General features: G+C 30.6%; 1 protein-coding gene across 1 annotated transcript; it reads right to left on the bottom strand.

The window, feature by feature from the left end:
• Nucleotides 1-6738: 6738 nt before the first annotated feature.
• LOC114318266 (uncharacterized) lies at nucleotides 6739-7202 on the bottom strand. The gene is made up of 2 exons (XM_082889501.1): nucleotides 7125-7202; nucleotides 6739-7065 (listed from the first exon to the last, which is right to left on the bottom strand). The coding sequence occupies exons 1-2, from the start codon at nucleotides 7200-7202 to the stop codon at nucleotides 6739-6741; spliced, it is 405 nt and encodes a 134-aa protein (XP_082745627.1).
• Between the last annotated feature and the right edge of the window lie 8937 nt (nucleotides 7203-16139).

Consider the following 16139-nt stretch of genomic DNA (forward strand, 5'->3'; position numbering starts at 1 on the left):
CTCTTGATTTCAATATTGAGTTTGACATGATTGTTGTGAATTTTCTCAAGTTTTCAATCAATTTGACTCAAAACCCTAGTTAATCATGTTCTCTTGCTTCCAATTTAAGTTTCAATGTTGATTTTGCTGCGATTGCTATGAATGTTCTCATATTCTGGATCAATTTGAGTGAAAAACCCTACTTAATCATATCCTATTCCTTTCAATTTAGGTTTCAATGTTGAGTGTGGTACCATTGCTGTCAATGTTCTCATATTTTAGCTTTCATTGTTGATTTTGGTACGATTCCTGTGAATGTTCTCCGATTCTTAGACAATTTGAGTAAAAAAACCTTAGTGAATCATTTTCTCTTGATTTCAATTTAGGTTTCAATCTGAATCAATTTGAATAAAAACCCCTAGTTAATCATATCCTATTGCTTTCAATTTAGGTATCAATGTTGAGTGTGGTACCATTGCTGTCAATGTTCTCATATTTTCAATTAATTTGAGTGAAAAACCTTAGTTATTCATATTCTCTTGGTTTCAATTTAGCATTCATTGTTGATTTTGGCACGATTCCTATGAATGTTTTCAAATTCTTAGACAATTTGAGTAAAAAACCTTAGTGATATCATATTCTCTGGTTTCAATTTAGCTTTCAATGTTGATTTTCGTACGATTCCTGTGAATGTTCTCAAATTCTTAGACAATTTGAGGAAAAAACCTTATTGAATCATATTCTCTTGGTTTGAATTTGGGTTTCAATGTCGATTTCCGTACGATTGTTGTTAATGTTCTCAGATTCTTAGTCAATTTGAGTGAAAACCCGGACTTAATCATATTCTCTTGATTTTAATTTAGGTTTCAATATTGACTTTGACATGATTGTTGTGAATTTTCTCAAGTTTTCAATCAATTTGACTGAAAACCCTAGTTAATCATGTTTTCTTGCTTCTAATTTAAGTTTTAATGTTGATTTTTGCTGCGATTACTGTGAATGTTCTCATATTATGAATCAATTTGAGTGAAAAACCCTAGTTAACCATCTTCTCTTGCTTTCAATTTAACTTTCAATGTTGATTTTGTTTTTATAGCCATGAATGTTATCAAATTTAGACTTAATGACATTGGATTGATTCTTTTAAGACACATTCTCAGTGTTTATATCTTGTCTATGTTGATTTTACGTATAGGAAAGTAACTCATGAAAACCCCAAGACTAAAAAATAATGCAATGAAAATGATAAGAAAGCATAAAAAATCAACTTCAACGGATAAAAAACAAAAAAGAAAACATAGAGAATGGAGATTGACTTTCAGATCAAACATGGAGACAATAATGAAGCTATTACAGCACATCAAACTCAGGAATGAGCATATTAATGGCTTAAAGAAAACCCTATTTTGATTATTGTTTGTTTCAATATTGAAAAACAAGATCAATTATAAACAATGTAGAAAATATGATGACATTGCATTGAAAATAATTCAAACATACCAGCCAGGAAGTAGTGGTTCTTTCCAGTTAGGACCAGAAACTGTAAAGCTAACAACAGAAGACGTCAAGTCCATCTTTGGTATATCTTATGGAGATGAATCGATACATCTTGGTTATGGAAATAAAAGTATATCATCATTTCTGACAAGAAGATCCATACAAACTGAAAGGCTATTGAGCACAACCATCATAGACTTGTTGCAAAAGGCATTGAAAGGCAAGAAGAAAGAAAACATTGAAGATATGATAAGGATGCTGTGCATGTATACTTGTTTGAAGCTTTTTTTCTCTACATCCGGAACAACAGTTGGATGGGTATTTCTTAATTACATAAAAGACATAAACTCAATGAGAAAATACAATTGGGCAGAAGCAATAAGGAACACACTGATGTCTTCAATTGAAAAATACCACAAAAATCCAGCGAAAGTCACAGGATGTGTTATGGCTCTCTTAGTAAGTACACCTTTACTCTATTCTATTAGTTTGTTGTTAATAACAGACAGTATTATTTCTTATTCAAATGACAAAAATTCTTTACATTTCCTTTGTAGTATTGGTTGTGTGAGCACACACTGATCATCCACCCTGAAGTTAGTGAAGCATGCCCAAGGGTGATCAAGTGGAATCTTATCAAATTACATAAACGTATGAGAGTTATATCACTACATTAGTTAACAACAAGACAAGTCACATCCTCATCTCATTTGAATTTCAATTCGACTTAGGAAAAATCCCTATTTTTATACACCGAATCATTACTGAGAAACTTTTCAGTTTCCTAAACTTCAATTATTTCAAAAACTAATATCTATTGTATGTTGACCTACAGGTAACTACTGCTCAATTGAGTGAGGAAAGTGATGAAGAACTTAATCACACTGAAGAAAAAGAAAAAGAAGATGCTAAAAATACTGAAGACGAAGAACAAGAAGATGCTGAAGAAGAAGAACAAGAAGTACAAGAACAAACTTTCAGATCAAACATGGTGACAATAGTGAAGCTATTACAGCACATCAAACTCAGGAATAAGCATATTAATGGCTTGAAGAAAACCCCATTTTGGGTATTGTTTGATGCAATATTGCAAAACAAGCTGAGTTGTAAACAATGCAGAAAATATGATGACATTGCTTTGAAAATAATTCAAACATACCAACCAGGTAGCAGTGGTTTTTTCCAGTTAGGACCAGAAACTGTAAAGCTAACAACAGAAGACATCAAGTCCATCTTCGGCATATCTTGTGGAGATGAGCCAATGCATCTTGGTTGTGGAAATAAAAGAATATCATCATTTCTGACAAGAAGATCCATACAAACTGAAAGGCTATCGAGCACAACTATCACCGACTTGTTGCAAAAAGCATTGAAAGACAAGAAAAAATAAGACACTGAAGATGTGATAAGGATGCTATGTGCGTATACTTGTTTGAAGCTTTTTTTCTCTACATCCGGAACAACAGTTGGATGGGTATTTCTTAATTACATGGAAAACATAAACTCAATGAGAAAATATAATTGGGCAGAAGCAATAAGGAACACACTGATGTCTTTAATTGAAAAATACCACAAAAATCCAGCAAAAGTCACAGGATGTGTTATGGCTCTCTTAGTAAGTACATCTTTACTCTATTCTATTAGTTTGTTCTTAATAACATATAGTATTATTTCTTATTCAAATGACAAAAATTCTTTACATTTCCTTTGTAGTATTGGTTGTGTGAGCACACACTGATCATCCACCCTGAAGTTAGCAAAGCATGCCCAAGGGTGATCAAGTGGAATCTTACCAAATTACACAAACATATGAAAGTCATATTACTACATCAGCTGACAACAAGACAGGACACATCCTCATCTCATTTGAATTTCAATTCAAGTTGGGAAAAATCCCTATTTTTATAAACTGAATTATTACTGAGAAACTTTTTAGTTTCCTAAACTTAAATTATTTCAAAAACTCATATCTATTGTATGTTAACCTACAGGTAACTAGTGCTCAATTGAATGAGGAAAGTGATGAAGAACTTGATGACACTGAAGAAGAAGAAAAAGAAGATGCTAAAAACACTGAAGATGAAGAACAAGAAGATGCTGAAGAAGAAGAACAAGAAGTACAAGAACAAGAACTACAAAAGCAAGATGCTGAAAATACTGAAGAAGAAGAAGAAGATGGTCAATATGCTGAAGAGTGCCGCCAAGAACAAAAGCCAGCAAATGAAGACTTTAATGACTTCTGCAACATTATACTCAATGATGCACCTGAGGGAGAAGAACAAATTCATCAACAAACACTTGAGAAACTTCAAACTGAGAACAACAATTTGCAACTAGACAACACAGTGAAGACCATCTACATAAATAAACTTGAAGAGGATAACAGGCTACTCACAGCACAAATACAACAATTGAAAGATGAAAATTCTCGATTGCATAACCAGTTGGTTGAAAAAGAGGTCCATGAGATAACCCAAGAAGTTTGTGGAGTAAAACATTCTGGGACAGATGCAAAGAATGAAGGTCATACAATAAACAACGAAAATTCTCAAGTGCTGCAGAAAAAGGTCCATGAAAATTCTGAAGTGGTGGACAAAGAGCTCCATTAGAAAGAGGTCCATGAAAAATCTGAAGTGGTCGACAAAGAGCTCCATCAGAAAGAGGTCCATGAGATAACACAACAACCTTTTGCAACAAAACATTGTGAGACAAATACAAATTTGAAAGATTGTCAAAATTCTCAGTTGCAGAATCAGTTAGTGGAGGAAGAAGTCCATGACTTAACCCAACAAGTTTGTTCAATAAAAGCCGATGATCTGACAGAATCAAGACAAACAAATCTACAGAATTCCATGATTAAAAATATCAAAGCTAAAGCAAGGAAGACTACTGAGGTATCAGATTATGAGTATAGAGGCAAGAAAGTTAAAGTTGAGAAAGAGAAGGAACACAAAGATGAGACAATTTCAAACAAGTATGTTGTGGCTCAATTGCTACCTTTTGAAGATAAATATAAACTACAAATTCTTTGGAAAGAAAAGCAAACAGAATCAAGGTATAATCTTACATAAATCTTTCAATTTTTCGTGTAGTACAAATATATGAAATGAAATTGAGAAATAGCTCTGTTTTCTAAAAATATTCTGGCTTAATTATTAACACATTTTTTTATTGTTTTGTAGTGCTTGTATATGGTTTGGCGCAAGATATGACAATTGTGTGTTTATTAATGATATCAAGAACTTGGTAAAAGGGACAGACATATCCAGCTGTGTACGTATAATATTTGTAATATTTTAACACTGAAAAACTTCTCATTAATTTGTTAACATCATTTTTGTGTTTCAATTTGATAGACAATTGATGCATATGTTGAAATTCTTGAAACAGAACCATAAGCACAGAATTCTGGTGATGGAGCAGAGCACAATGACAAGTCTTTCATATTGTCAAGTCTATATTGGGTAAGGAATAAATGTGCATGTGTCAATTCTATACTTTATCTTCCATTCAATTTTGGTTTCAAAGTAGATTTTTTGTGTTTGTTATCATTGTTGTGAACGTTCTCAAATTTTGATTTTGGTATCATTCCTGGGAATATACTCAGATTTCAAAACAATTTGAGTAATAAATCGTAGTTAATCATGTTTTGTTTCTTTTCATCGACATATGAATATTGAGTTCGTACCATTACTGTGAATATTCACATATTTTTTGTAAAAAACAGCTAATGTTGAAGAAGAAAACTTCAGAACAAAGGAAAAAGGCTTTGAAAATACTTTGCAAGAATCCCTCCCATGTCGATACATCCATATCCCCATCCACAATTTCAATCATTGGACATTACTTGTTATCGACAAACACTTGGGGACTTGGAAATATTTCAACTCTCTGAGACCAAGAAAAAGAAAAGACAAGCACTACAACGTTGCAAATCAACTGGTAAGAACAATTTCATATTAGCATTACAATAATCAGATGTAAATCATTACATACTTTATATTGATGTTTTTTACAGCAAAAAATCATCCATCAATACATGAAGGATACACCTTGTTAAGCAGAAAAAGCCTGGAATCCTGATGTCAAGATTGAATTAGTCAAAGATAGCCCTCAACAAGAAGCAATGACATATGTTAATTTATTCTAACTAACAAATTTTAATATCTTTTCCAAAAAAAAAAATATTTTTTTCCTAACTGTGTCAAAAATGATTTATGTAGGAATGACTGTGGAATTATTGTTTGTTACATCATAAGACAATACATGAGGCATCAGCCAATTCCAAACACATTACCACCAGGCACATCCACAAGACTCAGAGCAGACATGGTACATGAGTTCGTCAGTGATCCACAAAGATCAATCAGAGTCAAGTAGAGTCAAGACTGCAACATTCAATGAAATCTTTTTTGATGTGTAACTCAATGAACTCTTTTTTGTAACACTCTGATACAATGACTAATGTTTTTGTTAATAGTTCCAAACATATTACCTAATAACCATATTACAATTTCTATGATGTGTAATGGAATATTTTGTCATACTCTCAAAGATATATGCACCCGAGCTTTGTTGATATTTTTGTCCATATTCTCAGTTTCTATTATTATGTTCCTCACACTACTATATTTTCAGTTTTTATGCAATGTTTTGTTGCCTCACAATCACTTATTTTCAAACTTGGAAACTTTAAAACTGAGAATATTTTCAGTTTTATACCGATCACTCAATTTTCAAACAACAATATTATCACACAATTTATTTGCTGCCTCACAATATTATGACAATTTGAAAAACTAAAATTCGAAACAAAGAATATTTTCACTTTCAGTCCACTGTTACTTTAATCAAAACATAAAGCATTGACCACATCTATTTAGAATATTAATTTACATTCATTCAATTGATCACATTCATAACTAGTTCCGATTCATAACAAGAGCCTCACACTATTATCACAAAATCAACTTTTTTGAACTAAAAACTTAAACTGAGAATATGTTCACTTTTTATACAGTATTCACATAATCTTCAAAACAAACATTCAACAGTCAAGTTTAATTCCGAAAGCCAACCAAACAATATTATCACAAACAATTTCAAAATTAAAATTTGAAACTAAGAATATTTTCACTTTCAATTCAATGTCACTTTATTCAAAACATAAAAGATTATTACTCAGCGCTCAATAGCACAAACTGTTACTTCAAGAAATTTATGAATACGAAATTTGTACAATCACAAAGCAGCTACAAAAAATCACAAAGCCTCCTTACACGATTTCTTATTGTGATTGCCAACCTTCCCACATCTACTACAAGTAATTTGCCTTACTTTCTCACTATTCGAACAAATCATTTTCTTATTTGACCTTCCTGGTTGCTTCTTAGACAAAGGAGGAAGAACAACTTCACTATCACCATCAACATTACAATCTGGTTTCCAAATTGAAGGAACAGGATATATGGGAAAAGAATAGGACTCTCGATAACTTTGAACATAGAAGTATTGATCAACAAATAAACTCAAATCATGTCCACTCTTTTGTATAGCACCAACTGCATGTGCACATGGAAACCCTTTCAACTGCCACGATAACATATTTGTCTACTATTGTCAACTGAAACAGATGGATGTGAATGCACCTCATAGACATCATTTCCAGATGAACTAACAATCCATGGCCTCGAAGTATTAAAACCATCATGCAACTTGGACTCCATTTTAGGGCATATCTAACCATTCCATTTATTAACAAGTTCCCTCCTCTTTGCAATTTTCCTCATCAACTTAATTCTTACACTATTAATCAACTTTGTGATAGGCAAGTGGCGTTCCTCTCATATCCACAAATTAAAAGATTCAGCTTCATTTGACCACATCTCTCCAAAGCGTTGACCTCGAAAATATGCATTACTCAAATGATCATATGGCATGTCATCTAAAAACTTTTCAACTCTTGACCCACCTTGAGTCTTTAACTCAACCAAACATTGATGAAATGTTTCTTCAGTTGGAGCATATGCACATTTCCCAAACAAAGTGATCAGCTTTTCTTTCAATCCATGAAACATACCACGCAAATTATGCCTCAAGTTCATCTTCAAATGATATAAACAATAAGCATGGAAAGCCATTGGGAAAACCTTTGGCAACACTTCAACTAATCCAAGGTTACGATCTGACACAAATGTAATATTTCGTTCTGGTGAAACAATTCTACTCAAATGCTCCAAAAACCAACGCCAGTTATCTTGATTCTCTGAGCCAACAACTACAAAACAAACAGGAAAGAACCTTGCATGTACAAAACAGAAAAAATGAAAATATTCTATTATTCTTAGATAATGGTAACACTTTAACATTCAAAATATAAAACACTAAAATGAATAACTGAAGAAAAAAAAAATGCATATACAACAAAAATATTATATAAAATTTAAAACATTCAATCATATTTCTAAACTAAGAACTTTCTCAATTTCAGAACAAAGAAAACAAATTTCTTATGTACCTTGATTTCCATCTTTTCCTGTAGCAGCAAGTAAATTTCCTCTAAATCTTCCTTTCAAAAATGTGCCATCAAGGAATAAGAGAGGTCGACAATAATCAAATCCACCAATGGAACCATGAAAAGAAACAAATAATCTCTTAAACCGTTTAGTATCATCATCACACTCAAACTCAATGTAACTCCCTGGATTGCAACTCTTTGCAACATCCACATACCATCTTAACTGGTCAAATGACATTAAGTAGTCTCCAAAAATCTCACATTTTGCTTTCTTTACCCCCAACCAAGCTTGACGATAACTAACTCTCAACCCATACCCCAACTTAAAATCCCAAATAACATGAACTGGATGTGTCAATGGATGATCACGAACACCTTCAACAATCAAATTAGCAACTAAATCAGAACTCATACGAGAATGATTCATCGTACGTACTTCAGCACCACATGTGTGGCCATTGTTCAACTTTCTTATATAAAAGAACCCATTAGCATTCTCCACTCTACCATGAACATTCCACATACAACCTTTTGTCTCTCTAAACAAACATTGTGCTGTAACATGAACTTTATCATTCTTAACAAATATGAACTCAAATCCACACTCAATAGAAAACTTCGACAATGCATTACGAAATTCAACAATTCCACCTTCAAATTTTTGTCCTACATGTGTAATACTAACTGCCCAACCAGCAGACAATAGTATTTTTTCCTTGTGTCGACAAAATGATGATAACATATCAACCTCTTCTTCAACCTCCAACCTCAAATTTCTTTTGGAGGATGTAGATGCTCTGTTTGACAAGTTCACAGACTTACTGCTGTCATGAGAGAATGCAATATTACAAACTTCAAGATCCAACATTGTCTCTCTTTCTCCATAATCCAATCTTTTGTTGAGATAACCACAGTCAATGGTTGAGTCTTTTATTCTCACAACAACATCAATACACTTTGAATCAAAATGCACAACTAATGCCAACAACAAATCTAACTCCTCATTGTTGTCCAACGTACAATTAGGATGTCCAGGCAATGAGTAAGATAGATAAACATTATCAGATTGCAAATTATCCCATTTCAAACATAGCTTCTCAACCAACTGATCATATGTAACATTTTGATCAATCTTAATTGCAAATGTGCAACAATTATACTTGCACAACAAAAAAATAGGCGCACTTGTACAACCTTCACTCATTTTTCAATCTAAACAAGAAAAAAAGATCGCATCAATAAAAATCAGAACAATACTAAGAACTTTCTCATTTTTCACAAACACTTCATAACAATAAACACCAGAACAAAAAACTTCATAACAATACAAATACTTCACAAATCACGTTTTCAATTCATAAAATAGATAACCAAACCGATAAATCATCCAGCAAATCACATCTTCAATTCGTAAAAACAAAATTATTCAACATAAAGAAATTTCTAAAAAAACATAACACACAAAATCGAAACAATGCATACCTATAAACCAGATCGAAGATCAAATATTCAGCAAATCAATTCTTCAATTTATAAATCGAAATCGCATATAACAAACTCCAATAGATTTCAACTCAAAAAGCGAATCAAACTAAGAAATCCTTCAAGATCCTTTCCTATTCGAATCAAAATCGAGAAATCAATTACGTATAATAGCGAACCAAAGCAATAAATCCTTCAAGATCGTTCACGATTCGAATCTTCAGCTACTTCCATAATTGATCTGTTAACTGATTTTTTTTTTCTTTCTAGTAAATAACGTGAATGGAATTTTATATACAGTTGTTTATGTTAAAGGGCAAACATGTCTTTTTACCTACAAATGGGACTTATTGGTTCAAAAAAATTTTGATAGGACCTAAGCTACAACCAAACATGTTGATAAGACTTTTAGGTAATTATCTCTAATTTATTTTATATATTTTTCATGTATTATTATGAAAAAATACCAACAGTGCCAACCCTCAGCAATAGTAAAGCCTTTTGAGCTTTTTTTTTTTTTATATTTATTTAATGAGGCTAAAATAGCATCTGACCTCAGTTGCTAAACACCGCCAAAGGTATCAAGCAGAATAGTAGGTTGTTCAAAATTTGTTTAAAACCTTAACGAGTTTTATTTTAAAACTAGATTTATTGACATACCAGGTTGATTTTGAACTAGTTTTTAACGAACTAAACACGAGTTGAGTTCGAATAATTCAACTTGAAAACTGTACGAGTATAAAATCATATTCAAACTTGACTTATTGACATACCAAGTTGATCATGAACGAATTTTTAAGAAGCTAAATACAAATTAAGGCCTCGTTTGGGAACAGACTAATTTAGTAACTTTTTGGCTATTTGGCTAAAAAGGTAGGTAAAAAAAACTTGTACGTTTGGGATGACTTTTTGGCTAATTACGAAAAGATGTGCAAAAAGTAGAGAAAAAAGAGAATCTTTGACTTTTTGATATGGGTTGTTGGCTTTTTGGCTAATTTAGTAACTTTTTGGCTAATTGACTAAAATAACCTCTTGCCAAACGAGGCCTAAGTTAGAGTAATTTGATTTGTTTAACTGCCCAGTATTAAGATAGTGGCAGAGGGGAAATTATTGGCGGCGGCAGCGGCATGCCAGGGATGGTTGTAAAAGGGGCAATCATTGGTTAGCGGTGGTGGTTTTCTCATTTCTCTTTATGGTTGACGGTGGAGGAGTTTGCTTTGACTGTTCTTATAAGTAGGAGAGAGAGAGAGAGAGAGAGAGAGAGAGAGAGAGAGAGAGGAATTGTTCTTACTTGGTGATTGATTATTCTTGTTCGGTATGACTAGATGCAATATCTACAACTCACAGCCCTTGCTGTTGTCCGAAGATTCTTGCTTTATGCTAGTTCTGATCATGTTCTGCATAAGATTTTCAACTTGGAGAAAGCAGAAAGTGAATTGGATAGTTTTTAATTTACGTGGATTGGATTAAGATTGTGTTAGAGCATCTCCAATGCACTAGGCATATAATATTTGTTAGTTAAAATGCCTAGTGTGATTCACTTTTTTCAATTCCAACGCACTAGGCATATGATTAGGCATTTTGGCTCAACTCATATTCACTAGTTACATGTAGCTAGCCTTCAACGCTAGGCAAAATGTATTCAATCATTAGGATCATTTCCCTCCATCTTTGTTGTTGACGTGGCATTCTATAAAATTAATAGTATTTGGATTAATAGCTAAAATAAAGAGTATGGTTGGAGTAAAAACATAAAACAGTTGATAGGCAAAATAAAATATATACTTTATAGTAATATTTAGATAGGTAAAATGCCTACTACCGTTGGAGATGCTATGTGATTTTATTAACAATGTTATTTATTTTATTTTATTTTATTATTCGTTACATATTAACTTAGTGGTGGGGTCATGGGGCAGGGACTGGTGCTTAGTCACCTGTGATTTTGTTGTATATAAATAATATTTATTAATAAATGAAGGGAAGAAAAACACTACTATTAGAATTCTTCAATTGTGAAAATAGAAAGTCAAGTTCTCCTCAATGCGAATCAATTAGAGGTCTTTTATCTCTTTTTAGGTCTCGTCTGGAAGTATATTATTTTAATAATTTTTTTAATTTTTTATAAAAAATATATATAAAAATAAAATATAATATAACAACTTATAATAATTTTTTAATTAAAGTATATAATTAACAAACGACATTTTATTATATTTTTATTTTTGGTTAACAAAAAAGAGTATGTAACATATTAAAGCAATCCAAAGTGGAGGCTTTCACAATCATATCATGGCCGGTCGGATTTGGGGAATTGGTACATAGAGGGAGATTTTTCATTACTTGTTTAAACAATTAAAGCAATGACAAATAGTAACAAATGATGAAAAAAAAAAAAAAACCCTTTAAAACTCAAGTTTTGAATTTGGTAAGAAATTAAAATTGCTCTTTATAATTTTTTCTATAGTACCTAAATTATCCCTCTAAATATAAATAAATAAAATAAAATGACACGTGTAGTTTTTTATTTATATTTATTATTTATACAAACAAAATGGGAATATCATTTATTTATCACCGAAGTGAGAAATTATAATAATTTTTTGGGAGATTTACATGTAAATTTTAATAGGTAGAGTTTTTTTTTCAATAGGTTTTATGATAATTAATGGTATTTTTCATTAAACACTATTAAAAAAAGTCAATAATTGTTAATTTTCAACAACAATTTGAAAATTTTGTTAAGTCTTAATGACAGTTTAAAAAAATCCTTACAAAAAAGCGTCACTAATTTTTAACTTTTAGCGACAGTTTGAAAAATTCATCATAAAAAAACGTTACTAATTAAAAATCGTGACAAAAAAGTTACTAATTATCAATTTTTAACGACATGTAAAAATCGTCACAAAAAATTATTTTTAGTGACAATTTTACTTTGACTTATCTTCAATAGGACTTGATGAGAATTAAGTCTAACTATTAGGACCTATTTGTAATTTATTTATTTTTTTTCCCTTCTTATCTCCCAATTCAAGCAGAACCTTTGGGAAAGAAAAATGAAAAAGGGCAAAAAAAAATTGAAAGTATTTTTTTCAGAGAACAAAGTTAATATAGTAATTTTTTCATTTATTTAACAGTGTTAATTGATAATGCAGGTCAATGATATTTGAAGTAATAAAGATGATTGACTGAAATTTCAAAAGAATCTAAGGAGGGTTTTTAATTTACCTGTTAAAATGGAAAATGTTTGACATCTTTAAAAAAATTTCACAATTCAATTTACAATGATATGATTTGACAAGTATTAGTTTTTGATTGATTATACACTCAAATATAAATGTATTTGCGAGCGCAAAATAGTAGCTAACATTGTTGTTTTAAAATTACGCAGTTGAAGTGCATCTCTCTGCTGAAGTGCCTTTGTTGTGGTTATTAGGGAGAAAATACAAATGACGTTGATATCTTGAATCAGCCAACTCTGTTAGGTTTGGCTTGCCAAAATAAATTTGTCTACAAAAGTGTGTGAATGATATACATTATTTAATTTGTTCAAAAAGAAAACATACACATTATTTAATGAATTTTTATATTGAAAAAATTATGTTCATTTGAGGGGGTTTTAATTAAAAATCTCATATATGAAACTTATACATCATAGCAAATGATAAAACAAAATAAAAAAAATTAATTATCAAAAAGTCCTATCTACATATTTGGTTGTAGCTTAGGTCCTGTCAAAAAGTTTTTGAATCAATAAGTCTCATTTATAAGTAAAAAGACGTTTTGCCCTTTAATCTCAAAACTGAGAATGCTCTCAATTTCAAAATTGAGAATGTTCCCAATTCATAATTATCAAAACTAAGAAATTTCTCAATTTTTTTCTAGTATGAACTAAGAATATTATCAAAATTAAGAAATTTATAATTATCAATTTTGAGAAATTTCTCAATTTTTTTCATGATTAAAATTGAGAATATTATAAACTGAGAAGGTTCTCAATTTTAAAAAAAAACCCTAAATCTCCATCTCTTTCTCTCTCTCTAATGGCAATGGCATCTGTGAACTCAATGAAAATCGAGACCTCACAATCAATGGATTCATTGCCTTCTGGACGAGTCTCCGACGCCAGCTCTGAGTCCTCATTTTCCGGTGGACTCTCATAAGCAACAGTCGCAGATCTACACAATTCTTCACCCAACCCTCCTAGAGACCTTGAATTTCAGGCGGTGACAAGGCGGATCGATGGCGATGGAAAGAGGTAGATTTGTTCAGAGACAGATCAACAACAACCTCAACCTCACGCGTGAGCCAGTTGTAGATTTGAGTTCTTCATCTTCATCGACGATGACGACACCGCAGATCTGAGTAGGGGAAGGAGACGGTGGTTCTGGTGGCGGAACCGGATTTCCAACAACGAAACTCCGTCGAGGGCGTCGATGGAGGACTTGAGGACGGAAGGGAGAAGGAAGGCGATATCGAGATAGCTTGCCGGGAGTTTGTTAGAAGGGTAAATTGGTATATTAAAAATTAATGGGACTTGAAAGAGCAAATAATTTTATCTAGGACTTAATGGATTATAAGTTCACAAAATGGGACTTGTATGTAAATGACCCTAAAAAGAATTCTCAAGTTGATATTGCATTAATTATAGTTATGAATTCAAATCTCGTTGATTATGGTTGCCAAATTCAATCCCATTAATTATGTTTGTTTGCAGTTACAAAATAAAATCTCACTAATTTTTGAAAATTATAAATATTCTACTTTTAATAAATTAGAATAATATGAATTTTTGAAAAGTATGAATATTTTTCAAAAAGTAAGAATATTGGTACTTTTTAAAATTCATAAATTTTGTTAATTGAAAGGATAGATATTCAAGTTTATAATTTTACACTTATTAGACAATTATATATATAAATGAGGACAGAATGAGTTCTATGACAAAATATTTTGGAAAAGTGTGAAATTTTAGAAGTGAAAAAATTTCACATTTTCAAATTCAAAGGAAAAAAAAAAAAAAGAGGTGTGAAATTTTACTTTTTTTCATTTTACATAATTTTATATTCAGTTGAAATCTTATTTAATAGATCTCGTCGAGTAATTTTCAAAGATTTAAAATTTATGTAAAAAAAAAATAAATGCATATTTTGAAGGTTATAAAATATAAATATAAATAAAAAAAAAAAAAAACACTATCATATAAGCATGTTGACCAATATAAGAATCAAATTGTGATGAAAAAATATCTAATTTTAAAAGTTAGGACCACCTATAATACAAATTACAATTCTAAACATATAAAGGATTTATATGACAAGTATTTGCATAAAATCTATAACTTAAATAAGTTCCCGGAAAATAGACTTTCACTATTTTTCTCTTAATATTTTATTTAGACTTATGAATTTCACAATTTCAATTTTTTTGGGAGTCAAACGGTAGAATATTAGTGGGTTAGTAAGTGAAATTACAATGAAAGAATCATAATCATTCCATCGATTGTGTTCACATATTTTGTCTGAACAAAGCTAGACCCGCTTGCAAACATTTAGGTCTTTAATTACAATAATGTTCGGAATATCAATTAATGTATTAACTAACATATCAATCAGAGATAAAAGTTACTTTTTGACTTTTAATCAAATGTTTTGACTTTTTAAAAAAATCATTTGAAAAGTGGGTAAAATGTTACTTTTTGACTTTTTTAAGTTAATAATGTTTAATGTTGTTATATCACCATGCCATAATATAAAATGACCAAAATACTCCCTTCTCATTTGGTAATTATAGAATTTCACCCTAAAGTGAATGGAGGGTATATTCGTAAATTTCCATATCACGTTTGGCTTTTTGAAAAAATGAGGCCAATATTAGGTGGAGCCACATTAAACAGTGAAATCCACATTTATGTCTTGTCTGTTAGGGGTCGTTTGGGAACTTCTTTTTTTTTTTTTCTTAGTTTAAAAGTAAAAAAGTCACAAAAAAAAAAATTCACGCCATACAAAAAAGTTAAAAATTCATGTCCTTTCACTCTATATTTTGTATATCTTTCCGTAAAAAGTCAAAAAAAATATTCTCAAATCTATTTGTTTGGTTCTATTTTTCTAAAAACATTTTTCAGAAAATTTTACTTTCTTGTTATTATATTTTTTGTTTTCACTGAATTTTTTAAATATTTTAAGCAATTTTTTTTTTTACTTTTTAAACATACTTAACATAAATGTACTTAAAAGTAAAAAACTTGTGAAAAAAACCTTTTAAAAATTCACTAAATAGCAAAAATTTTAAAAAAATACGAGAATTCAGTACATTTTTTATATTTTTATGTATTTATTAATTTTTAAAAATATTTTTTCACAAAATTTTTACTTTTTAGATACATCTAAGTAAGGTGCGTCTAAAAAAGTAAAAAAAAATGTTTAAAATTTTAAAAATATTTACTAAAAACAAAAAAACGCGGGAACTAAAAAACTCAATTTTCAAAAAACTTAATCCAAAAAACTCAAATCAAACACACTGAATTAATTTTTCATCTCATATTTTAACAAAAAAAGTCAAAAAATAATTTAAAAAATATGTTCCCAAACAAGGCCTTAGGCCTCGTTTGGGAACAAGTTTTTTTAGTAATTTTTTGGCTTTTTAGCTAAAATGTGATGTAAAA

This window comes from Camellia sinensis, chromosome 9 (genome assembly GCF_055761805.1).
Source record: "Camellia sinensis isolate YWXY chromosome 9, ASM5576180v1, whole genome shotgun sequence".
Taxonomy (NCBI): Eukaryota; Viridiplantae; Streptophyta; class Magnoliopsida; order Ericales; family Theaceae; genus Camellia; species Camellia sinensis.

What these genes read in the sequence shown, in the direction of transcription:
- LOC114318266 (XM_082889501.1), bottom strand. Translation starts at nt 7,202, where the DNA reads ATGGAGTCCAAGTTGCATGATGGTTTTAATACTTCGAGGCCATGGATT. An exon ending in CTGGAAATGATGTCTATGAG is followed by an intron (nt 7,066 to 7,124) that starts GTGCATTCACAT and finishes TTATCGTGGCAG; the next exon opens with TTGAAAGGGTTTCCATGTGC.